General features: G+C 42.2%; 2 protein-coding genes across 13 annotated transcripts in view; one reads left to right on the top strand and one right to left on the bottom strand.

Moving 5' to 3' along the window:
* The window catches only part of AMN1 (antagonist of mitotic exit network 1 homolog), a 56,616-nt gene extending 44,352 nt beyond the window's left edge, over nt 1-12,264 (top strand). For 3 of the 9 annotated variants that reach the window (XM_038407660.2, XM_038407702.2, XM_043518269.1), the window contains 4 exons: nt 1,390-1,446; nt 9,140-9,251; nt 9,828-9,899; nt 11,969-12,264. In XM_038407660.2, coding sequence (XP_038263588.1) covers nt 1,390-1,446; nt 9,140-9,251; nt 9,828-9,899; nt 11,969-12,042 — 315 coding nt within the window. In that variant the 3' untranslated portion in view covers nt 12,043-12,264. Of the gene's footprint in view, nt 1-1,389; nt 1,447-6,500; nt 6,574-7,960; nt 8,179-9,139; nt 9,252-9,827; nt 9,900-11,968 lie in introns of those variants that run through there. The other 6 variants (XR_006282554.1, XM_043518244.1, XR_006282562.1 and 3 more) reach the window with 6 other exon arrangements.
* Nucleotides 12,017-24,315, bottom strand: part of ETFBKMT (electron transfer flavoprotein subunit beta lysine methyltransferase) — a 55,791-nt gene continuing 43,492 nt past the window's right edge. For all 4 annotated transcript variants that reach the window (XM_043518284.1, XM_043518296.1, XM_043518281.1 and 1 more), the window contains exons 4-5: nt 20,320-20,450; nt 12,017-17,013 (exon numbers count right to left, since the gene is read on the bottom strand). In XM_043518284.1, coding sequence (XP_043374219.1) covers nt 16,670-17,013; nt 20,320-20,450 — 475 coding nt within the window. In that variant the 3' untranslated portion in view covers nt 12,017-16,669. The remainder of the gene's footprint in view (nt 17,014-20,319; nt 20,451-24,315) is intronic.

Raw genomic sequence — 24,315 nt, 5'->3', positions numbered from 1 at the left:
AAGCAAAATTTACCATTTTTATAAATATGTCTTTATCTCACTTCTGGTTTATGATGAAATATACATATTACTCAGAGCGCATTTCTGTGGTTCTTGTAGTTTGTTGTCATCAAAACTTTCTGATTTAAATAAGTCAAGTGCAGCCAATATGGTTTTGTGGGCTTTTTCCTCTGTATTGTATAAATAGGTTAATTACATTGATTGAATGTATTACATTTTGCAAACTTCATATTCTCATTCAAGTTCTGAAGATTTATATTACACTTTCTTTCTAGTAAACGTCTGCTTATCTGGATGTAAAGAACTACATGGGCATGTATGTCTGTCTGCATCAGAGACATTTTCTAACCAGTTATAAAACTGATTAAAATTACAATGTACTCCTGGTTTGGGCAGCTGACAGCAGCCTGACCCATTTTAAAAGATTGTTGTATGCAGTGTTGTAGCTGTGTTGGACCCATGATATTAGAGAGACAAGGTGGATCTTTTATTGGACCAACTTCTGTTGGTGAAACAGACAAACTTTCAAACCTAGAAGAGCTTTGTGTAGCTTGAAAACTTCTCTCCCACCAACAGAAGTTGGTCCAATAAAAGGTATTACATCACCCACCTTGTCCCCCCCCATTTTAAAAGAGCCAGTTTTAAAACCACAGTGGGCCAAATTCACCTTTGGTGTAAATGTCAGTGAAGTCGTGCCTACTTACACTAGCATTGAATTTGGCTCTGTATTTTTAAAAAGTGTGTGTTTCATTTGAATTTTATGTTTAGTTCAAGACTAACAGAAATAAAATTTTAAGCAGAGAGAAGACTGCAAAAAGGTGCCTGCACTACCCTTTTTCAGAAAATCTCCCTATGGCACAACTCAGCCATTGGTAAAAACAGGCATGACATTTTTCAACACCTTGTGTTAAAAATGCCCGTGCTCTATCTATACTAATGCTCCTGTTGTTGCTACCTCTGGTAGAACTGCACCCCTGGCAGTGCAATAGCTGATGATTTCTCAACAGAAAGCTAGTGTAGATACAGCCCAAGTGTGGCAGCCAAAACTGGATCATACAGCAAGAAAATGTACAACAGGACGCCTTTATCGTCTAGATTTTAAACTACTAAGTAGAGTAAAAATATATATTTGCATAACTCTCGTGTGTCAGTTCAGAGAAGAACTAAATGATTTTAGTGGCTTCCGGGTAGTCTAAAGCACAGGGCATGTAAAAAGTATGTAAGTTTAATGACTGGAAATACATTCCCTGCTTCTCTGGGATCAGTTGCATTACCGCACTGGATGCATCATTGCACCCTCTCTGGTTGTCCTTCCAAAATTACTGCTTTTTAAAAAGATACGTGCCATTCTTTAATCCAATATGCCAATAACCGATTTTTTATTCCTAGGTGACTGATAATGGTGTCATAGCACTAGTTAGTGGGATGTGTTCAAAGAATTTAAAGGTAACTCATCTAACCTATTCTAAGTACAAAGCAATGTTAAAAGCAAATATGGTACATTTGTACATTTTTAAAATTCCAGAGGAAAAATCTTATTTATATTATCAAGTTACTCATTTACATTTGCATGTACAATTACCATGACTGTGGGCATGAATCAAGTATTAGGCAGCCTTCGGGTCACCAGCTTTTGTCAGAGACATAGTTTGACTGCTATATGGGGGGTGGGGGCAAACGCACATGCGTGGTTCACTGACTCTCTCCCCCTGCCTGGAGTGATACCTGGGTTGCCAGTGCTGGGGGCGGACAGGATGGCTTAACAGGGGAGCCCCAGCAGCTGCTGGCAGCCACTCTGGCACCAGCTGCTGCAGTAATGTCACTGCTCTGGTGCTGCTTTCCGTGTAGAGCAGCCCAAAGTGGAATTAAAAAAAGCAAGTCATACAGCAAAAATAGTTCTTAAAGACTAAGGCCCTTTCTACAGTGGTATTTTTTTACATCAGTGTAGCTGCAGTAAGGTGCAATCTTCGGCAACACAAAGGTCAGCAGAGCAGGAAGAGTTGAGGACTGGTTGAATTCATAGGAATGCATTCAAAACTTAAAAATCAGTTTCTTCTTTATAATTAACAACTCTAAGAGGCTGTTTCACAGGGTGGCTGGCCCTTTAAGGGGAGCTGGGCCCAGCCTCATCTGTGACTGTTCAAGGAGAAAGACCCCTCGGCTGCTGCAGCCTGCTTTGGTTATGAGGATAGCTTTGTGTGTCTTATGTTTGCAGAATAAAACTGTGCCCTGAAAGAAGGGCCCGAACAGACTTTGGAGGTAGCGTTAGTCCTTTCTGATGTTGCATGTTTGAATTTGAATAATGATAATAGGAGCTGCCAAATAGTTAGCTTAATTGGAATATATTTAATCAGAGTTTATAGAATAGAGAGTAATACAGCAGAACTCAGATTAATGTATATGTCCTGTTGTCTGGAGTGGCTTGCAACTGTGAGTGCCTACCTCAGGGCAGACTGTCAGAAGCAGGGCAGACACCCCAGTCTGATGGTATATTTTATAATTAATTTCACCAACCCAGTGAAATCCCAAAGTACTACAATAATCTTGTATACTACGTTGCCACCCAGGCAAGCTGGACTATGTGATAAATGGTTACTCATACCTAAAATCACAAATATTCCAGGTTACCCGCAGTCCCAAGAGTCCTGAGTTGCATCCTAGATCTCACACCAAAGACAACATTGGTAGCCAGTTCTAAAGGTTTATTAGCTAAGAAAAAGAAAATAGAGCTATTGAAAGGTTAAAGCAGGCAAAATATATGTACCATTTCAAATGGTAGCTGAGATGTAATAATCTGCCAGTTTCCCAAAAGTCTTTTAGGGCAACCCAGAAAAATTCTGGGGATCTCTGTCTTCTTGTTCAGTTATTCTGCCCTGTTTGAATCCAAACATTGCAGAGATGAAGGAATTTCCTTTATATCCAGATTTATGTTCGTTCTCCTAGAACAATCTGACAGGATAGCTACCCTGTGCCATGATTTTTTCTTAGATAGCAGTGAGAGAGGAATGCTTTTAGAGTCTTTGAACTCTGAATGCCCTCACAATAACCAATTGCTTTGAAGTGCGGAGATGCATTACCTTTCTGATAATACCTTTCTGATAAAAAGAAAAGGAGTACTTGTGGCACCTTAGAGACTAACAAATTTATTAGAGCATAAGCTTTCGTGAGCTACAGCTCACTTCATCGGATGCATTTGGTGGAAAAAACAGAGGAGAGATTTATATACACACACACACACACACACAGAGAACATGAAACAATGGGTTTATCATACACACTGTAAGGAGAGTGATCACTTAAGATAAGCCATCACCAGCAGCAGGGGGGGAAAGGAGGAAAACCTTTCATGGTGACAAGCAAGGTAGGCTAATTCCAGCAGTTAACAAGAATATCAGAGGAACAGTGGGGGGTGAGGTGGGAGGGAGAAATACCATGGGGAAATAGTTTTACTTTGTGTAATGACTCATCCATTCCCAGTCTCTATTCAAGCCTAAATTAATTGTATCCAGTTTGCAAATTAATTCCAATTCAGCAGTCTCTCCTTGGAGTCTGTTTTTGAAGCTTTTTGGTTGAAGGATAGCCACTCTTAGGTCTGTGATCGAGTGACCAGAGAGATTGAAGTGTTCTCCAACTGGTTTTTGAATGTTATAATTCTCTCTCTCTCTCTCTCTCTCTCTCTCTCTCTCTCTCTCTATATATATATATATATATATATATATCCTATATCGGAAACCTACTGACCGCTATTCCTACCTACATGCCTCTAGCTTTCATCCAGATCATACCACTCGATCCATTGTCTACAGCCAAGTGCTACGATATAACCGCATTTGCTCCAACCCCTCAGACAGAGACAAACACCTACAAGATCTCTATCATGCATTCCTACAACTACAATACCCACCTGCTGAAGTGAAGAAACAGATTGACAGAGCCAGAAGAGTACCCAGAAGTCACCTACTACAGGACAGGCCCAACAAAGAAAACAACAGAACGCCACTAGCCATCACCTTCAGCCCCCAACTAAAACCTCTCCAACGCATCATCAAGGATCTACAACCTATCCTGAAGGACGACCCATCACTCTCACAGATTTTGGGAGACAGACCAGTCCTTGCTTACAGACAGCCCCCCAATCTGAAGCAAATACTCACCAGCAACCACACACCACACAACAGAACCACTAACCCAGGAACCTATCCTTGCAACAAAGCCCGTTGCCAACTCTGTCCACATATCTATTCAGGGGATACCATCATAGGGCCTAATCACATCAGCCACACTATCAGAGGCTCGTTCACCTGCGCATCTACCAATGTGATATATGCCATCATGTGCCAGCAATGCCCCTCTGCCATGTACATTGGCCAAACTGGACAGTCTCTACGTAAAAGAATGAATGGACACAAATCAGACGTCAAGAATTATAACATTCAAAAACCAGTTGGAGAACACTTCAATCTCTCTGGTCACTCGATCACAGACCTAAGAGTGGCTATACTTCAACAAAAAAGCTTCAAAAACAGACTCCAACGAGAGACTGCTGAATTGGAATTAATTTGCAAACTGGATACAATTAACTTAGGCTTGAATAGAGACTGGGAATGGATGAGTCATTACACAAAGTAAAACTATTTCCCCATGGTATTTCTCCCTCCCACCTCACCCCCCACTGTTCCTCTGATATTCTTGTTAACTGCTGGAATTAGCCTACCTTGCTTGTCACCATGAAAGGTTTTCCTCCTTTTCCCCCCCCCTGCTGCTGGTGATGGCTTATCTTAAGTGATCACTCTCCTTACAGTGTGTATGATAAAACCCATTGTTTCATGTTTTCTGTGTGTGTATATAAATATCCCCTCTGTATTTTCCACCAAATGCATCCGATGAAGTGAGCTGTAGCTCACGAAAGCTTATGCTCTAATAAATTTGTTAGTCTCTAAGGTGCCACAAGTACTCCTTTTCTTTTTGCGAATACAGACTAACACTACTGCTACTCTGATACCTTTCTGATGATGCCTTTCTCCCCCCCCCCCACCACCCCCCACTGTTCCTCAGATGTTCTTGTTAACTGCTGGAAAAGCCTACCTTGCTTGTCACCATGAAAGGTTTTCCTCCTTGCCCCCCCCCCCCCCCGCTGCTGGTGATGGCTCATCTTAAGTGATCACTCTCCTTACAGTGTGTATGATAAAACCCATTGTTTCATGTTTTCTGTGTGTGTATATAAATATCCCCTCTGTATTTCCACCAAATGCATCCGATGAAGTGAGCTGTAGCTCACGAAAGCTTATGCTCAAATAAATTTGTTAGTCTCTAAGGTGCCACAAGTACTCCTTTTCTTTTTGCGAATACAGACTAACACAGCTGCTACTCTGCAACCTTTCTGATAAGAGTACTTTATTTGCATTACACAAGGCTTTTTCCATGTTTGGAGGATTATTTAGATATTGGGGGTCATATACAATGCAAAAAGTGAAGATACGGGTACATAAAAACAGTACATGCAAAATCTCATGAATTTTATGAAATTTAAACACCAAACATATTCACTGTTATTTAACAGCCTCCTTTGATTATCTGCTAATACTCAAGTGAATTGGCCTAACTTCCTGTTTTCAGCTGAGCCAACAGTTCTGACCAAAGCTGGCGTCAGCCTCCATATTATACCGTACCAAACCGATCTGACAACTGAAGAAGTGAGTGCAGAACAATTCACTCCAAGTTCAACTGCCTCAAAACTCTTTTCCTATGAAGGGGTTTGAACAAAGAAATTATTTTCTCATGATTGATTTAACTGAGTTCTCTCTTAGGTGTCTTCTACAATTAAGTAAATAGAGACATCTGTAACTAATACATTATTACCAAAACTATCCATGAAAACAAATGACTCTTATTGACTTAGAAATCAATCAATGGTTCATTATCCCAACAATTAGAGAACATGTGGCTGATAGGGGAACCTTGTTGATCATCAGACTAGCATCTGTCAATCACAGCACACATCTTTGGTAATAGGTAAGGCTGCAAGTCTGTCTTGGAGGTCAAGGAAGTCACGGATTCCGTGACTTTCTGGGACCTCTGTGACTTCTGCAGCCACAGTGTAGCTGACGCCAGGGCTGCCCTAGCAGCTGGAGCAGCCCTGGGGCCAGCCGCACCGGTTGCTGCTTGGGTGGCCCCAGGCAGCTTGCCCCGGGAGATGCCAGAATAGCCGCGGCACCCTGGGCTGCCCCCTCAACCCCCGGAACAGCCATGGTATGCCCCTCCCCTCCCCCAAGCAGCAGCAGTGCCCTGGAGTCCCCATCCCAAAAGCAGCAGCAGCACCCCGGAGCCCCTAAGATTTAGTCAGGGGTGTTTATAGTACACGTCCTGGACAGGTCACAGGCTATGACTTTTTGTTTATTGCCCGTGACCTGTCCATGACTTTTACTAAAAATACCCGTGACTAAAACATAGCCTTAGTAATAGGCACCCTTTGTTAATCACCAGTGTTTCATTAATCCCAGAACACGTGTGATCATCATTTTTTGCCAATTACCAGTATTCCCTCTTTGGACATCTGGACACAATTCTTCACAGGCCAGTAGATTCAGAGAATAAGATTATATGAATTCCTTTATTGACTATGTATATTTCCTCATTTAATTACTCTGATGTTTTGGGGATCGCCCAGACCAGTAAGAGGTTATGTCACTGCCTGCCCTGTAACTTTGGGTGTCTTAATGCTGTGCTGCTATGTCGCAGAGCCCGGACACCAGTATCCAGCCCACACGCATATAGGTCTCCACCAGCTCTCCTTCCACCAGCCTAGTTACCCCAGGCAGGGTGGTCCAAACAGCCTTTCCAGTCCCAAGCCTTCCCAAATCCATCCATCCATCCCAAGCTCTCAACTACCAGGCACTTGGACTTTTCCCCTCTGGTTAGTCACCCCCGAAGGCGTGAAACCAGCCCCGCAGACACCAGCTTGCTTTGGCACATACGATCCATACAGTTTGCTCACCAGAGACCTGTTTGAGATAAAAGCAAACAGTTTATTTAATGGAAAAAATCACAGATTAAAACATGAAACAGCAAGGGAAACAAATATAAAAGAGCAGAAAACAAACATAAAATGCAACTTTAAGCTTTACATTTTTAAATTACATTAATAATTCCTTTTCTAATACAAGTTACCTGTTGGCTTTGAACAGTTTTTCAGCATACCTCCTAACTGTAGGGAGGATCCAGCATTTCACAGACAGCTTCCAGCCTACATGCTGTCCCTCAATTTCTGGATACTCTTCTGTTCAAATCCCTTCCACTTTTAATGGCTTGTAGAGTTTTTTTTCTTCTTTTTTATAGATACTCAAAGTGGGGAAAACTCCCTCCTTTCTTAGGCCTAGTCTACCCTCGGAATTTACATCTGATGTAGTGAAAAATCCGACGGTAGGTCAACAGAAGGTGGATTACCTATGCCCACAGGAGGTGGATTAACTACTCTAATGGGAGAAGCCCTCCCGTCGGCGTAGGTAGTGTCTACATTGAAGTGCTACAGCAGTGCTGTAGCGTTTTAAGTGTAAACATGTTATGCTTAAACAGAGCACACAAAATCTTTTTTTATAGGGGAAATGGCAACACACCGCATTTATTGAGAATACAGCAATTAGCATATGCTTTTTAGTCACACACACACACACTCTCTCTCTCTCTCTCTCTCCCCCGCCAGTTGATGTTTATAGTTACAGTTCAGAGCCGGGCTCTGTCGGTCATGGTCTGATGCTTTTGGAGTAGTGGCAAGATGAACCCAAAGTCCCATGGCAAAGCACTCTGGTTTTTATAGTCTTTTTGTTGTTGAAGTTTATGGATTTTACTGTGTCAGTTTGTGACCGGTTACTTCTTAATTGATGTTATTTGTCGATGGCCCAAGACACCTCAGAGAGGGTCATTCTGTCTGGTTTTAATTTAATTAATTATTTTGTGTTTTAAGGGTGCCAGCCTTTACCTCAGAATCGTCAGTCTGCCCCTCCTCAACCATGGATGCGCGTTGATGGTTCTCTGGCGTCTTTGAGTTTCTTCAGTCTCTTTAGTTTCTTCACTTTTTCTTCCTGGGCCATCTGGCTTCAAAAATGGCCTTTACACCTTATTTTTCCCTTATGCATACTTTCCTTATTCACACAAACAGTTCTTTGCAGAGACCTTCAAATGGTAACAAATAGCAGTGTTTTATGTTGAACAAGAAAGGCCTTATAAATTAGACCTTACTAAATTTTGTAACTGTCCTTTCCCACATTGGGGCCTGGGCCTCCAAAATTCCTCTAATTTAATTAACATAGACACAGACAAAATCCTGTCTGTTACTTACAAGGCATAAAAAGAAAATGGCTAATACTAGTATCCACTATCCTATTCATTTATTTTAATATCTTAATTCTTACTACAAAACATACACTGTATATAGCCAAAACATAACTAATTTTATAGCACAGTACCCATGGTATACCCTTAGTTTCCAAGACTGGGGGTTTCTTTTCAGTTTCAGGTTGTTTCAGTGTTTTCCCATTAACTTGACTAGCCCATCATTTGTCTTTTGCTGGGTTGTACAATATTTGGTGCTTTTGGAGCTAGTCTCATCTGTCTGGGAAGGAAGTCCCTCCCTTTCTGACTTGCCTCACGATGAGGTGGCACTGAACGTTGCAGCACAAATTATGAACTCAGTTTTTATATGTACACAACTACGTAGCCACAGTCTGTATACATACCTCATAAGGATCATCAAGTTCAAAATATTACAAGCTTTCATAAAAGACCTTGCTCAATACATGTCTATAGCACAATAATACAGTATGCGATCAGTTGGTTCAAGTGCTCTTTTTTTGGAGTTTAAACCTTCTGTTCTCCTCATGGGGTGTCTGGATCCTGACTGTCATAGTTACCCACTAAGGGTCAACCTAAGTACCAAGAATTTCTTATAAATCTTTGTGCATATATGTTTTCTCAGAAATCTTTATGCATAAAAAAGAACTTCATTATCAGAGTTAGTTTACAGAGCTGGATATTTAACCTAATAATCACTATCTGTGCGGATCTATAAAATTAGAATGGACAACATAAAAGTTGTGTTTTAGAAGTTACGGATGTGGTTACCAGGTTTTTGTGCTCATAATAGGAGATCCACATGGAACGCTGTGTGACTCTGACAGATGTAGCTGTGGAAGCTGTCCTTACCTGCTGTCCGGCAATATATATTCTGCTGTTTCATGGATGCCCACTGATAACAGGTTAGTCAAATCAAGCAGATAGCCAGCAAAGTATTCACTCCAAAGTCAGCCCAAAATATGGCACAGGGAACATGTCTTTTTTCTGTCTTGAAAGCACTTACCAAGTTGTGGATGCTCCTGAAAACAAATAACAAATGATTATTAATGATAGTGATGTAAATATACAAGGGTTTTTCCAAAACAGCAAGGCAATGTTCCTGCCTCTGAGACTTGGCAGTTGAACAGAGACAAAACCAAGACACAACAGGTTAGGCACATGTTGGTGTAGACACAGCATTGGTGGAGAGATTGCAAAAGTAGTAGGTTTTAAAGTGCTGTTCTGCTCTGAAAATTTACTGTGCAAAACCGATACTTTATTTAAAAGGCTTTCATGTTTAATGGTTTCTCTTTGATTGGTCTTAGCTTTGTTTCCAATCTTTATATGTAGCTGAAACTGTACTGGTGTCAATAGTGGTTGATATCCCCCTAGTGACTTTTTTTGATCCCCAAGCAGGCCAGGAAATAGGACATCAGGTTTTCTGATTCCCACTCAAGTCCACTATCTATCTGACTATGCCTCCTCCCATTTGTTCTTAGTTTTCATATGTGACCTATCTGGTGTGACCATGTACCACCCACCTCACACAGTGGTTGGCTCTGTAGAAACTGGTAAGTAAATACATTGCGCAAAACTAGATTCTAGTTTCACACAGATGCAAATCAGGAGGAACTTCACTGAAGTTGTGCTAGTTTGAGAGGAGATTCAGGCTGCTCAAGAGGACTGTTACAGCTGCTTCGGGAACCTATAACTTTGTCTTTTCTGAGTCTTTTGTGATTATGAAAAGGCCAGTTTTTAACTGTGCATTAATATAGTGGCTTTGCATTTGGTAAAACTAATATCAAGAATAAACACTTAGCAAGCTATGAATAAACTCAGTTGAAATTGATGATTCAAGCAGGGGTGCATTGGGGGGTAGGCAGCCCCTCTTCTTGTCCCCTGAGTGGAGCTGGAAATTTGGCTCAGCCACACATCTGTCATGACCAAGGAGGGGTGGCTAGACCAAATCTAAGTATCACTGTGGCCTCATGTCTGCTTTTCATCCCCCACATCCCACCCACCACCACCTTTGCCGTCCTTCCAGCACCCATGGGCACTGGGAACCCCCAGTCCCATGAAGGGTAGGCAGATTGGATCTGGGCTTTTGGGGAAGTGGAGATGCAGAAGGAGGAAGGGATCCGGGGCTCTCAGCCCTCTGGCCCCTGCTGCAGATGGTGCTCCTCAGCCTGATCACCTCTCTGAGTAAGAGCTCAGTGCTGGGTGTGGTGGAGGGAGAGCTCAGCCTGGTGTGGGAGCAGCCAGGAGGCAGTGTGTGGAGCTGGCTGCAGGGCTGGGGAGGGAGAGCTTTGGGCATGTTCCTTAGGAAAAGTATGGTTGCACTCCTGGGTGCAAGAGTAATCTGTCATTCCAGCAATGTGAACTGAATTGAGTCGATGAAAAGATGGAAAAAGCAGTTTTCTTTGGGGATCAGATGCAAAGTATCTTAGCCCCCATTCAGGAAAGTGCTTAAACAGATGCTTTAATATTAAACACCAGCTTAAGTGTTCTCTTTTATCAAGGCCTTAGTTAGGATTTACCTTGGAAGTGGTACAGCTAGATTCAATTTGTAATTGTTTTGTTGGTCCTTCCATTTTCTTCTTGAGTTTCTATCTTAAAAATGAGAAGGTGGTGCTCTTTTCTTAGTGCTATGTGGCCTTCTGGTTATCATGGGATTGTCACTTTCTCCATTGTATGGTGCCTGGAACAATGAAGCCCTAACCTGCGAGGTTATAAATGTTAAATGGTGATACAATGTTGGCCTTAGCCCAGGAATTACTTAAACTTTAAACATAGAAAAAAGCAGATTGCCTACAAAAAGTTGTTGATCTTTTTTTTATTAGTGCACCAGAAAAGCCTCTTAAGAAGGTGCTAAGGTTATCATCTTTGCCCATTATTCTGACCATGTCATTCCCACTCCTACCCTCTTCAATCTTCCACTGGTTTCCCTTTTTCCTCTGCATCAAGCTCAGGCTTCTTGTCTTCACCTTCAAAGCTCTTCTCAACTCTGCTCCTCACTACTTACCCAGAATTTTCTTTTATCGCTCTGCCCTTTCCTCTCCACCACAGATGATAGCCTGCTCTGCCCATTGGTTCATTCCTCCCATAACCAACTTCACACCTTCTGCCGTGCTGCCCTTTGTATGTGGATACTATTCTTGAATCAATCTGTAGGCCACTACCCTCTTCTCTTCTGTTTCAAACCACCTCAAGACCCACAGCTTTTCAGATGCCTACCAAAAAAAAAAAAAGGCCAACTAGTACTGAATAGGTTGAGGGGTAGTTGAGTGTATTTACTAAATAATAAAAGAAAAAACCCTACCTCGCCAACATCTATCCTTGTAATCTAGTGTCTGGTTCTTGATGGTGCTTTATTATTATAGGTATAAAGAAGAAAAGGCACAATTTTGAACTATTACAGATATAAAAGTATCTGAAATGTGATTTTTTTTTTTCAAATGTCCATTCCCAGAATATGGAGCAAACAAAAAAAAAATCCATATTTTGCACTAATGGCAAATTAAACAAATATGAAGAAATAAATTATTCCTGTATCTTGTTGTATTACAAAATTCTTTTGTTTGCACAGTATCTGTATACATTATAAACAATAACTTTTGTTTTTCTTGTGCTTTTTTTGCAGATCGTTCCCGAGAAGCCTTGGAGCAATTAGTTGGACCAAACAAAATTAAGCAAGTGACATGGACTGTTTATTGATTTTTATATAAAGTTCTCAGATGGTACAGCTTTTTCAGGAAACAACCATCTCTGGGGAACAGCTTTCTCTCTGGTATCCACTGTCTTTTGTAATACCAGACTCCTTCATTCTTTGTTTCTACTAGAGCTCTCTGTCAGCATGCAAGTGCTTTCATGTCTTAAGTGTACCTGTCAATACCCTGTTAAATGATATTTCCTGTAATTAAAGCAATGGCTCTCTTTACATCACAAGTCTGATCATCTTTTTGGGTGAAAAACACAGTTCACACCAATTTAACAAGACTAATTAATTTTAAAGCTTTATGAAAAAATTTAGGGCAGTATATTAGCACCATAATTATAGCACAAAGCATATGTAAAACAGATAAAGCAGGAGAGGATCAGAGAGCGATCAGTTCCCTAGTCCTAGTGCAGAGGTCTCCAAACTATGGCCATGGGCTGGATCCGGCCCGGGGCTTCCATTTGTCCGGCCCTCCAACCAACAGGGGGAGGGGCTGCCGGCAGCAGCTCATGCGGGGTGGCAGCACAGCTGAGCTGTGCAGAGGGGTGAGTGCCTCTGGGAGCCAGTGTCCCCAAAAAAGGGGAGCCAATTTAGGGAAGAGTCGTTGCTGCAGATGAGGGGGGAGGGGCTGCCGGCAGCAGCTCGTGCAGGTGGGGGGGGGCGGGTAGCTCAGCTGAGCTGTGTGGAGGAGTGAGTGCCCCGGGAGCCAGTGTCCCCCCCCAAAAGGGGAGCCAACTTAGGGGAGAGTTGCTGCTGCAGCCGAGCAGGCACGGACCCCTGCCTTAGAGTAAAAATACAAGCCAGATGCTTAATTACATCTCCAATAAATGGAGTAAAGAAGATGGAAATTAACAATTTCATAATGGTTAAATTTTAACTACAGCACTAATAGAACCAAACAGTCCCAACCAACTCAGTAGAGTAGTGTTGTGTTTTTAATGATTTTGCATATATTTGCAAATATTTAATTTCTTTCACAGTTGCTTCAGCCTGCAAAGCCCCTTCAAAAATCTAATATGGCCTTCATCTCATAAAGTTTGGAGACCCCGTCCTCGTGCATAGTAGGCTGTTTCTTTCATCACCAGGGCTAGACAAGTTTGGCCTTTTGGGCAGGGTTCTGTGTTGCTCCAATCATTCTTAACAGTTCACATCCATTTATACGCTTACATAACCCCTACATCACTTATGCCCATATCTAATCACTCTTTTCCTTTGTCCATATTTAATATATTTCATGCTATGTACATGCTTCATTTTATACAAAACACCATTGTAATTGGTTTCTTCAAATCAATCACATGCAGTTCATGCTTAATAAACACGTTATCTTGCCCATTCACGTTATCCAGACGTTTCCTGTTAATGTCAATGGATCTGCTCTTGAGCCCTGGATGCACAATAATGCACAATACTTTGTCTTTCTCAAGCATCCTATTATTTGATATTTTGCAAGCATCCATTTTTCTTTACTTTTAGTTAAAAGACGCATTGACAATTTTAAACCAGATACTGTGCTAACATTAAGCAACTAAATTATCCACTCTTAATAAAGGCCACACAACTTAACATTATTATTACATATTATTCTTAAACCTTGCCAAGAGGTTGGTTCACTTAACAATAGACCTTATCTTAGCAATAGGCCCTTTGTCCTAGTGGTCAGCAGGTTTGAGCTTGGCCTTAACTCTTACTTAATATATGTAGTTAATATGACCTTACAATGTTTTGATTCTCCAACAGTATTTCATTAAGAAAATAGTTTAAAATTATTATTATTTATATTGCAGTAATGCCTTGGGGCCCCAGGCAATAATCAGTAATGCCTAGCATCCCATTACACTAGATATTGTACAGACATGGTAAAAAGGCCTAGAGAACTTGCTGGCAAACACTTAACTTTCATTTGAAATCCCAAGCATAAAGTTAAGCACATGCATAAGTGTTTGCAGCATTGGGACCTAAATCTATTACTAGATACAGCAGGGGGATAGTACAGGTGATGATAGGTAGGGTAATCAGATGTCCAGATTTTATAGGGACAGTCGCGATTTTTGGGTCTTTTTCTTATATAGGCTCCTATTATCCCCCACCCGCGTCCCGATTTTTCACACTTGCTGTCTGGTCACCCGAACAGTAGGGGTCAGTAACAGTAAAACAAGCATGTTCTGCATAACAAATAGTAGTCCCAGTTTGCCACCTGCGTAGCTGCTGTTTTCCAAGGCCCGGCTATGTTCACCTTGAGGTGTTATGCCTTAAGATATGTTTAATGCTCCTCTTTTTGGCATTGAGTTGAGCTTATTTGGTTTTTATACACCCCAAAGCGCAGCACGTATGCTGTTAAATGCGAAGTTGGCTTGAATCAAGAATAACTCCACTGAGGATCAATGGAGTAACTCGGTTAAAAACCCGGTGAGAGATCAGGATCGGACTCCAGTAGTACGTGTGTTTTGAATAAAATGTGTTGCCCTGTCAAAGTAGTATCCTCAGGACAGGGGGGTGTCCTCTAAAGAGACTTTGCTCATCTTGGCGTGCAGGCATTTGTACACAGTACAAGTTGACAAGATATCGCCAAGTCAAACACCAGAAGTAGTTGATAGAAGACCATAACAGATCTGCATGCAAAATTTGAAAGCGAATATAAGCTGCATCTTCCTTTAACATGACACCATGGCCCACTATGAGACCAAAGAATGGTGAGTAATTTCAAACAAACCTATTGTGAGATTCGCAGCAGTTCTGTCCCACTGGAAAGGAATGTTTTCCCCCCTTTGTAGATTTCTCCTCCTCTGTTTGAAGCTTTGAGGAGCTCCTATCTCTGGTGGCTTTTCACTGCCATCCTGGAGTTCTGTATACCAGCTTTCTACCCTGGCTCAATAGCTGGAAGAATAGCAGCCTCACAGCGGTTACTGCTCCTTACTGTAGCTGCTCATTCTTCTAGGGAGCACTGCTTTATGCAAACAGAGATGGACTGATCCTTGTGCCTTACTGGTTCTCATGACTGCTGAGCCTCTAAATCAGTGGTGGGCAACCTGCGGCCCATGGGCCGCACGCAGCCTGTCAGGGTAATCCGCTGGCGGGCCGCGAGACAGTTTGTTTACGTTGACTGTCCGCAGGCATGGCCGCCCGCAGGTCCCAGTGGCCGTGGTTCACTGCTCTAAATGCTGCAACCTAATCTGTTGGAGCGGTCACACAGGATGTATTGCAAGGCAACTCTAGTGCACATCCCTCCCCATCAGGGAGTATGGTACCCAGACCAATGCCAGGAATCCCATGTGGCAGGGCAATAAACTATCAGTAGGCCCCAAAATAGGAAGAAACCCCTTTTCAAGGTTGGATACTTAAATTCATGTGCCTATAGGGCCCTAAATGTAGATTCAGATGTCAAAGCACTTAGCTAGAGTGGAGATTTGCCCCAATTATAGCCATCCTTGTCCAGCCAAGGGTATAGCTGCCCTAGTGCAAATAGCGGCTTTACCTCTTACACTAGTAGGGGGGGTTTGCACCTGTGCAGCTATGCCAATGGCTGTAATCAGAGCAAATCCCCACTGTACAGAAGGCCTTAGTGCTGATTTTGGTGAATAAATAGGGATTTAGGCGACAATGCCCAAAACCACTGTGGCTTATTGCTAAAAGCAGCCAAGTCAGCAGGCTGCAAATTGGCCATTCAGCAGTCTCAGCCTGACCAAGACAGGAGGAGAGGGAGTTTTGGGTGCCACAGAAAGGGCAGCTTGACCCCACGTCCTTCCTGATAAGAATTGTGTCAAAGTTGCTGATACATGCATTTTTAGAAAAGCAGGATGTGCCCCATGTCTATTAGGGCTTCAAGGCTGCAAACTCTGGAAAAGCCCACACCTGGTTAATCAATAATCAGAAGGAAACCTCTTGCTGACCACTGAAACTGCTTACTTAAGTTTTCTTTAAGGGACATGTCATTCATAAAACTGTCACTTCTTGGGACAAAATAGCCTCATAATTAGCTATTTTAGGAAAGGAAATTTGTGAAGCAGCCAGGTAGTTCAACACACTTACCTTCACTAACAAATTGCCACAAGTACTCCTTTTCTTTTTGCGAATACAGACTAACACAGCGGCTACTGCGAGCTGTAGCTCACGAAAGCTTATGCTCTAATAAATTTGTTAGTCTCTAAGGTGCCACAAGTACTCCTTTTCTTTTTATCTTCACTAGACATTGAAAACTATATTCTTACCAACTGGTGCAACAGTAAGCAGGAACATTCTGAGGTAACCCACTAAGCTGCATGCTGCTCCACTGAATTTCTATTATCCTCTCCCCATTTATCTTTATTTTATTTGGTTACATCCTGTTCAGCCTTTGAACACGCACACTTAGCTTCCATTGGTTTCAATGGGGCAGGGCAGGGGGCATCTGCATGTCTGAGAATGGAATTTGCCTGTAAGGCTTCTCTCAAACTATGGGCCAAATTCTCAGCTGGAGTGAATTAGTATAACTGTGTGGACTTCAGTGGTGCTACAGCAGTTTGCACTAGCGGAGGATCTGCCCCAATGTTCCATTTTCATACTTTTTAAACACAACATATTTCTTTTTTTTTGAAGACCATACTTCTTCTAAATCCAGAGTTAGCAGCTTTTGAAGAAACGGAGAGGTCAGGGCTGGTAACTCCAGACAATGCTTGAGGTTAATCCATTGTTTTCTTGCCTAGTGGATTCAGGAAGTGAATATTCTACCACTTTGTGCAATTGACTGTGAATGCGGTGGCCTAAAAACTGAGGCCTCCCAGGGTCACCAATTAGCACTTTAGTTCCATGAATACTGATGCATTTCCTCAACCAGTGATGAAGTCTGTTTGCAAGTTGTTCATCATAAAACATATCCCCCAAAACAATGAGGTCCCAGTTGTCCAGCTCTGTATCAATGATGTTCTTAGTTAGAATAGGGAAGGGGTTCACATTGTTCAGCTCACAATTTAATACCATGGCCATTCCTGCAACTGAGAACAAGCAAAAAGTACATGAGAAGTGATTTAGAATTCTATACTTAAATGCCATCTGTAGTGGTAAACTCTTCTAATATTTTCACAAATTCTTTGTTTGGATAATCTCTTAAATAACAGTGTTATTCTACTAGGTGTCTATATAGCCTTCATTAAGGTAGTAATTTAGTACCTCCCAATCCCTGGTGGATTTGATTCTCATACCATCCTTGTTAGGTATTATCCCCATTTTACAGATTGGAACTGAGGCACAGCGCAGATGAAGTGACTTGCCCAAGGTTACACAGGAAATCTATGGCAGAGCCAAGACTTGAACCCACTAGTGCAAGTCCCAGTTCAGTGCCTTTGCCACGAGACAATATTTTCTCCCTAGTCAACAAAGAATATTAAGTAAATTAATAAGAATAAATCAAATGTAAAGGGTGCCAAGGGGAAAACAAGTAAAAATAAGACATGTAAATTGCTGTTAGCCACATAATCAGAAAATAATTATTAAAACATGTAAACATGGGACAAATCATTCTTGGTGTAACTTCCCAGAACTCAGAGTTTACCCCAGATATAGAGACAGTATCAGTGTGGTTTATTCAAAAATAAAATCCATAAAATAAATCTCATTAGTCTCTTTCCCTAAGTAAGGCAATTAAAAACACAGGCCAGTGGTCAAAATGTTGGGTGTGCAACCCCTTAGAAAATCAGGTCACTCACTTAGGTGCTGAAATATGGATAAAGTGCATAAAAGGATTCAGGAGCTAAATGCTCAAAGGTGACTGGGCCCAATTTCAGAGGATGGGTACTCAGATCAGTCCTTAAAAGTGTCTCAAATTGGGCACCCCAAAACTGAGACACTCAAAATCAATCACTTTGAAAATAAATCAAGCCTTAAAGTATAAAAATATAGTTCTACATTTTCTGTGTAAAATGTGTTAATTTTTAAATTCCTCTAGAAGTTGTTTGTGTTGGCTGGAGGGGGAGCATGCATGTGTAATCTCGCTTTAACTTTAATTTCTTGATGATTAAACTTTTTTTTGTTACAAGTCCAAAGCAGTGTAATCTAACATATTGAAGAGTGTGGGGAACGTTTTGGTAGTCATAATCAACAGTCATCTTTCAAATATTAACTTGGATTATTTGCACATACTTTAGAAATTGACCTAAGTATGAAAAGAACAAATTGTTAAGGACGAGACTTATCCCATCCTAGAGGTGATAAGCTGTTTCAAAACACATACAAAAAATATTTGATTAAGATAATATAGAGATAAAAACTGAATAGACTGTTTTCAATAGAATTTGGAGAGAATAGATCTATTTCTTTACCAAAATGTATCAGCAAAGAAAGGTTCATAAATGCAAGTTAACCTGTTGACAGACCTTCTAGGTGAAGTCATTATCCACTAACCAATGGTGTATACTGAGTGTTACACAAGGCTGAGTTCAGATACAGCACTGCTGCTATATGGAAGGTGTGGTTAAAAAGCTGCATACACAAGTTACCAGAGGAACGCAGACATCTAGGCAAGATCGACAGAAAACAGAAGCAGAGACTTGCCAAGGTATGTGAGGCAGGCAGGGAGGATTTTTGACATCTCTTATAAAAGAAATCACCATCCAAGTATCTGTCAGGTTTGAATGTGACTGTGAAATATCTGAAATAATATACTAAGTCTGACGTTTTTATTGTTACAAGAGGCATTGAGCAAGTTCACAGGTCCAGTTTTACATCAAGTTGTAATGCTGCAGAAGACATTAAAGGCATCACCAATTTTGACATGATCCAGGCTGTTAATGACTTATACTTGTTATCCCATGACAGATGGTAGCAGGGGCCATTGTGAAATAATAAAGAGGTGTGTGTAAAATTACCATGCACTCATACTTCCTTTTGGCCAAAGAACTCCAAGAGCTTTACAAACATTAAACCTCACGGCACCTCTCTGATAAATATTATCCCCATTTTTACATCCGGGGAAACTAGACATAGAGCAGTTAAGTGACTTGCCCAAGGTCAATGAGCAACTCAATGCAAGTGCTGGAAACAGAACCCAGTTCTCCTGCTAATCCTATGATCTATCGCTAGACAGGCTTCCACTGTAGGTCAGTTCCTAGTGACTTGGCGCCCACAACACAAAAAGCACCACTTAAATTGGCAGGCTTGGCAGAGAGGCCAAGGCCTGATTCGGCATAGAGACTAAACTATCCACTTCCCCTGGAGGGTCTTCCAAAACAGGAAGACATCTTGCTAGGGACATACATTAGAAAATGTGCTCTCCCATTCATTTCAATGGGCATGAGCACAGAGCGAGATACTATTTAGGCCATGTCCACACTACCACTTATGTCGGCAAAACTTATGTCGCTCAGGGGTGTGAATATTCCACCCCCCTGAACAACATAAATGATGCCGGCATGAGTGGTAGTGTGCACAGCGCTATGTCGGTGGGAGAAGCTATCACGGCTCATTGGAGGTGATTTAAGGCTGCTGATGGGAGAGCTCTCAGCATAGAGCTCTATATGAGAGACAATACAGTGGTGCAGCTGCATCGGTACAACTGTGCTGCTGTGAGCTCTGTGGTGTAGACATGGCCTTAGTCACGTGAGTAAGGATGGCAGAATCTAGTCCTTAATTTTTGCCAAAAGTGCTAGACTGATAGTCAGGGCCTTCCCTAAGGGAGTGGGGGGCCCAGGGTGGAAGTGACGTCATTTCCGGGACTGACCGTGCCGAGGGCAGGTAGAGGAGGCTGAGGGAGGCGGTGTCTCCCCAAACAGCCAGGCGTGGCCTGGCCTACGCTCCACCCCTCCCCCTCCAGGGTACTGCTTTGGTAGTACTACTGGACTCCAGCGGGCTGGGGCCATGGCGCCCGCCTTCCTGGGGGTGGGGAGGCTGCAGCAGTGCAACACGCTCTCCGTCCCGGCGCTCTGGGACTGGGGAGGCTGCAGTGGCACTGCCATGCACTCTTCACCTCCCGGCACGCTCTCCCTCAGATGGAAGGGGCAGGGCTGAGGGAAGCCTCCCCCAGCCAGTGGTTCACCCACCACCCATGTGGCACCGGCCAATTGCACCAACCCATGGGGGCCCCAAAAGTGTGGGGCCCAGAGCGGTCGCCCCAATTCACCATCCCCCAGGAACGGCTCTACTGTTAGTGCTGTAAACTGAAGCACTGGGCAGGACCTGTGTAACTTTTTTGCTTCCTTCTAATTTTATTTGAAACCATGAATTTCTCCAAACTACTGAAAGCAATGCTACTCCTCAAATGTGCTTGAAAAATGTCCTTTTGCAGGGCTTGGAAAGAAGTATCTTACTGGGGTCGATGTCATTAGCAAGGACCTGGGATGCACCGCTCATCACAGCAGCGATTGCTGTTGCTCCACATCCACTTCCGAGATCTAGTACTGATTCCATTCTGACAGCATCCGGGTTATCTAAGATATACCTGAGTATAAAATGAAAACTGGGTGAGAGTCCACTTCATAGATGTAATGATGCATGATACTAATTCAAAAGATATTCCATTTAAGCCTTGCACACAGTCTCTCCTGCAAACCAGCATGTCTGTGCTAATACCAAAAACCACCAGAGGGTGCACGCAGTGCAATAATAGCAACAAGCTACAATCTTCATTTCAATCAGATCATTCTCTCCGTTTAAAACATGGAATGAATGGGTTAAAATTGGATGGTGGCTATGAAACTTGACACTCAAAGCAGAAAATGGAACAACTGTAGCTGATAGTAGTGACATTAAAGTTACAACTATCAGTACAAATATGAATGTTTTAACAGCAATATCTGGATAGTTTGCTGCAGCACTCAGCCTCTGAGAGATGTAAATTCTATAACTTCAAAGCAACTCACTCACTCATGTCTTGCCACATGATTTATCCGACAACTTGCAACATGAGCTCCTTTTCTGGTTTTTAAAGAGCCACATGCTCATATTCCATTGAAATGCTACACCGGAGTGACTGGAAAAATAAGGCAAACTAACAATGAATGTGAGATTCTGCTAGGCACCATGACAGCCAGAACCATCCTGCTGTGAAGAGTCAGCAAACAAACAAAGACTTCTAACCTGGAACTGAGGAGGAAAAGCCTGAAGACTATATAAGAGCCAGGTATTATTATTATTTATTATTAAATACAGCACGTCATTTTCTCCCCTATGTGTGGGGGTGGGATGAAAGTTGTCCTAGCTTCATAGGGACTATAACAATATAGAACAGGTGAGACTCTTCACTATTCTGCCATGGGGAAGGGGTTTAACCAACCCTCCTCCCCTTATTCCATATAATGGGCAGGCAGCACGACCCTCCTAATGTGCAGACGTTCTCAGATCCACAAGGATATTCTGTAGCTCAGAGGGCACCAACAAAAAGAGCAATGGAATTTATGTGGTGGCCCAGTAGCACTAGTTCCTGGCACCCTGGGCCAGATTAACCCATAAGCTAATAAGGCTATAGCCTTACGCCCTCCTATTTTTAGGCCCTACTTTAGGCTCTAATTTTTAGGCCCTCCATTCCATACTGAAGTAACAGCTGAGCAACGGTAGCGGGGCCATCAGAAATTTTTTCTCATTAGATATTGCTTTGTACAAATTAATCTATCAAGATTGTGAATTCAATTTACGGTGGTTGTGATTTTGTCTTTGTGGGCTAAGTAAGTGTTTGTGGGCCCAAGCAACATAGAACTTTGTACACAGTAGGCCTACACTGGACAAGAGAAACCATGTTGAAGAAAGGAGGAGGAGGCCAAAGGCTGACGGCAGAGACAAGATGCGGTACTGAAAAGTTCTCCTTTGCTCCTAATGTTTTTTCCTCCTGTTAAGTCTGGTGGTGAGGAAGTCCAGGTGAATACCAGCCCACGTGAACCTTTTGCACCTGCGCCTGATGAAAAGGAGCAGCCTCCTGTGACTTCTCTAGCTGCAGTCTCGCCCCGCTCCTCTGAAGACTTTCCCAGTGATAGTAAGACAAAAATATCCTTCTCCAACGATCCAGGCGCGTGGGATGTGACTTCTCAAGATCTCATTGCATATTGGACTGAGAAGGGCCCACAGAAATGCCAGAATCTAGATGCTGACATTTCATTGACAAAGCAAGAGTACACCAATCAGAATTGTTACCTGACCAAATCAGTGTTTGAAGATGTGAAGCCTAACAAACAGACTGGCAAGACAAATGGCTCATCTATTCGCCTTCTAAGAAGGAAGTGTACTGTTTTTATTGCAGCCTGTTTTTTGATACCAAAAGGAGGGGGAATGTTCTGCAAAGGCTTCAATGATTGGAAGAATACTGCATACGTTATCAATCATGCAATGAGTGAGCAGCATACATCGTCAGCAGCTACCATGCCCGAAAGAAAGTTAGTGGCAGAATTGATAGGCAAATGGAAAACCGGTTTTTGGAAGCTCGTGCTTATCGGAAGAACGTTCTCAGATGTGTCGTTGAAACCACAGTTTTTCTTGCTGAGCATGGTATGCCATTCCGTGGCTCAGATGAGACTGTTGGATTGAAACACAATGGCAATTATCTTGGCATTCTAGAGCTAATCTCTAAATTCAAGCCTTTCTTAGCTCAGCACATCAATGAAGACGCAAATTATGGAAAAGGCCATACATCATATCTATCAAAGACTATTTGTGATTAATTCTTTGCACTGCTGGCAAAGACGACACTATCAGCGATTATAGATGAGATCAAAGATGTGGGATATTTTTCAGCGTCTGTCGACTCAACACCAAATGTGTCACATGTAGATCAGCTGACTGTCATCTTGCGTTACGTGCTACCCAGCGGACCAATTTGACATTCATAAACATCACCAGCTACACAGGGGAGCAACTTGTCTCGTACCTACTCAATTTCCTTACCAGAAATGGGATTGACATCCGCCTTTGTTGTGGCCAAAGCTATGACAATGCAAGTAATATGAGTGGCAAATATTCAGGGATGCAGGCAAAGATAAAAGAGCATAGTGCTTTGGTTGATTACATACCATGTGCTGCTCACTCACTCAGCCTTGTTGACCAGTCTGCCGTGGATTGTTGTGTTGAAGCAGTTTCTTTTTTTGGATTTGTTCAAGAATTGTACAATTTTTTTTCTCTGCATCAACCAGTCGTTGGGTGTTTCTTAGAGATTCACTACCAAAGGGATACCCAGTGCCCAAATTACTTTCAGGGACATGGTGAAGTGCTAACGCTGAAGCTGCAAATGCAGTTGTTCTGGGATACCCCAACATCCTTGAAGCACTAGAGAGCATCAAGGAAGATGAATCTCAAAAATCAGCAACAAGAAAAGATGTGAAGATCCTGAGTGATGCAATGCTGAGGTCTGGAATGATATACTTCAGCCATTCAGCAGGTGCAGTCTATGCTTGCAAAGTGCTCAAATTGACCTTTCCACTGCGGTAAACCTAATGAGGAGTCTTGGAACTGTTTTTCAACAAATGCAGGATAGTTTTGATGTGTATGAAATTCAGGGGGCTGCAAAGACTGCTAACCATGAGTATAAGTCAGCCAAACGCCGCAAAAGACAGAAGACATGCGACGATGCAGCTTCCCACTCATTCAGTGACAAGGAGGCCTTCAGAGCTAATACCTTCATCAGAATCATTGACAGACTGAAGAGTTCATTAGGACATTGGATCGAGGCTTACGAAAATATTGAAAAAACTGTACTATAGTGTATTGACAAATTTTTTGCCTAACATTTCAAGTTCCGAAGTCAGTGAAGCTATCAGACGTCTGTGTCAGAAGGACCCAGACGATCTCCCTGTAGATTTTACTAAAGAATTTCTTCAATTTGTTGAATTCGCATCACTCTCAGATATAGAGAGAAAAGATGATGAAAGCAAATCTTATTTGGATGTACTGAGTTATCACTGGAACCAATGTGATAGAATGTTTCTGAAATGTTGAAACTGCATTACGGCTGTATTTGTCATTAGTGATCACTAACTGTAGTGGAGAACGTTCCTTCTCTCTTCTAACCAGGGTCAAAAATGTCCTCCGATCCACCATGACTCAAGAGCATCTCTGTGCTTTGTCCCTCTTGAGCATTGAGAATGAAATCATCAGGTCTTTGAATTACAATGACATCATTCATGACTTTGCCACTGCTAAAGCTGGGGGGGGGGGGATTGTTTGAAGAATTGAGTGTAGTCAGAATAGAATAAACTTGTTATTTTTATATAAATAAATAATATGTAAATGTTTGTCGATAAATGTTTTATGACTTCATAATTGTTCTTACAATATGTAATTCATACTTAGGCCCTTCCCTCCTATTTGTGTCAGGCCCCTCA

This window comes from Dermochelys coriacea, chromosome 1 (assembly GCF_009764565.3).
Source record: "Dermochelys coriacea isolate rDerCor1 chromosome 1, rDerCor1.pri.v4, whole genome shotgun sequence".
In the NCBI taxonomy this organism is placed as follows: domain Eukaryota; kingdom Metazoa; phylum Chordata; order Testudines; family Dermochelyidae; genus Dermochelys; species Dermochelys coriacea.
The sequence above is the reverse complement of the archived record's forward strand: the minus strand, read 5'-3'. Positions and strand labels throughout refer to the sequence as shown.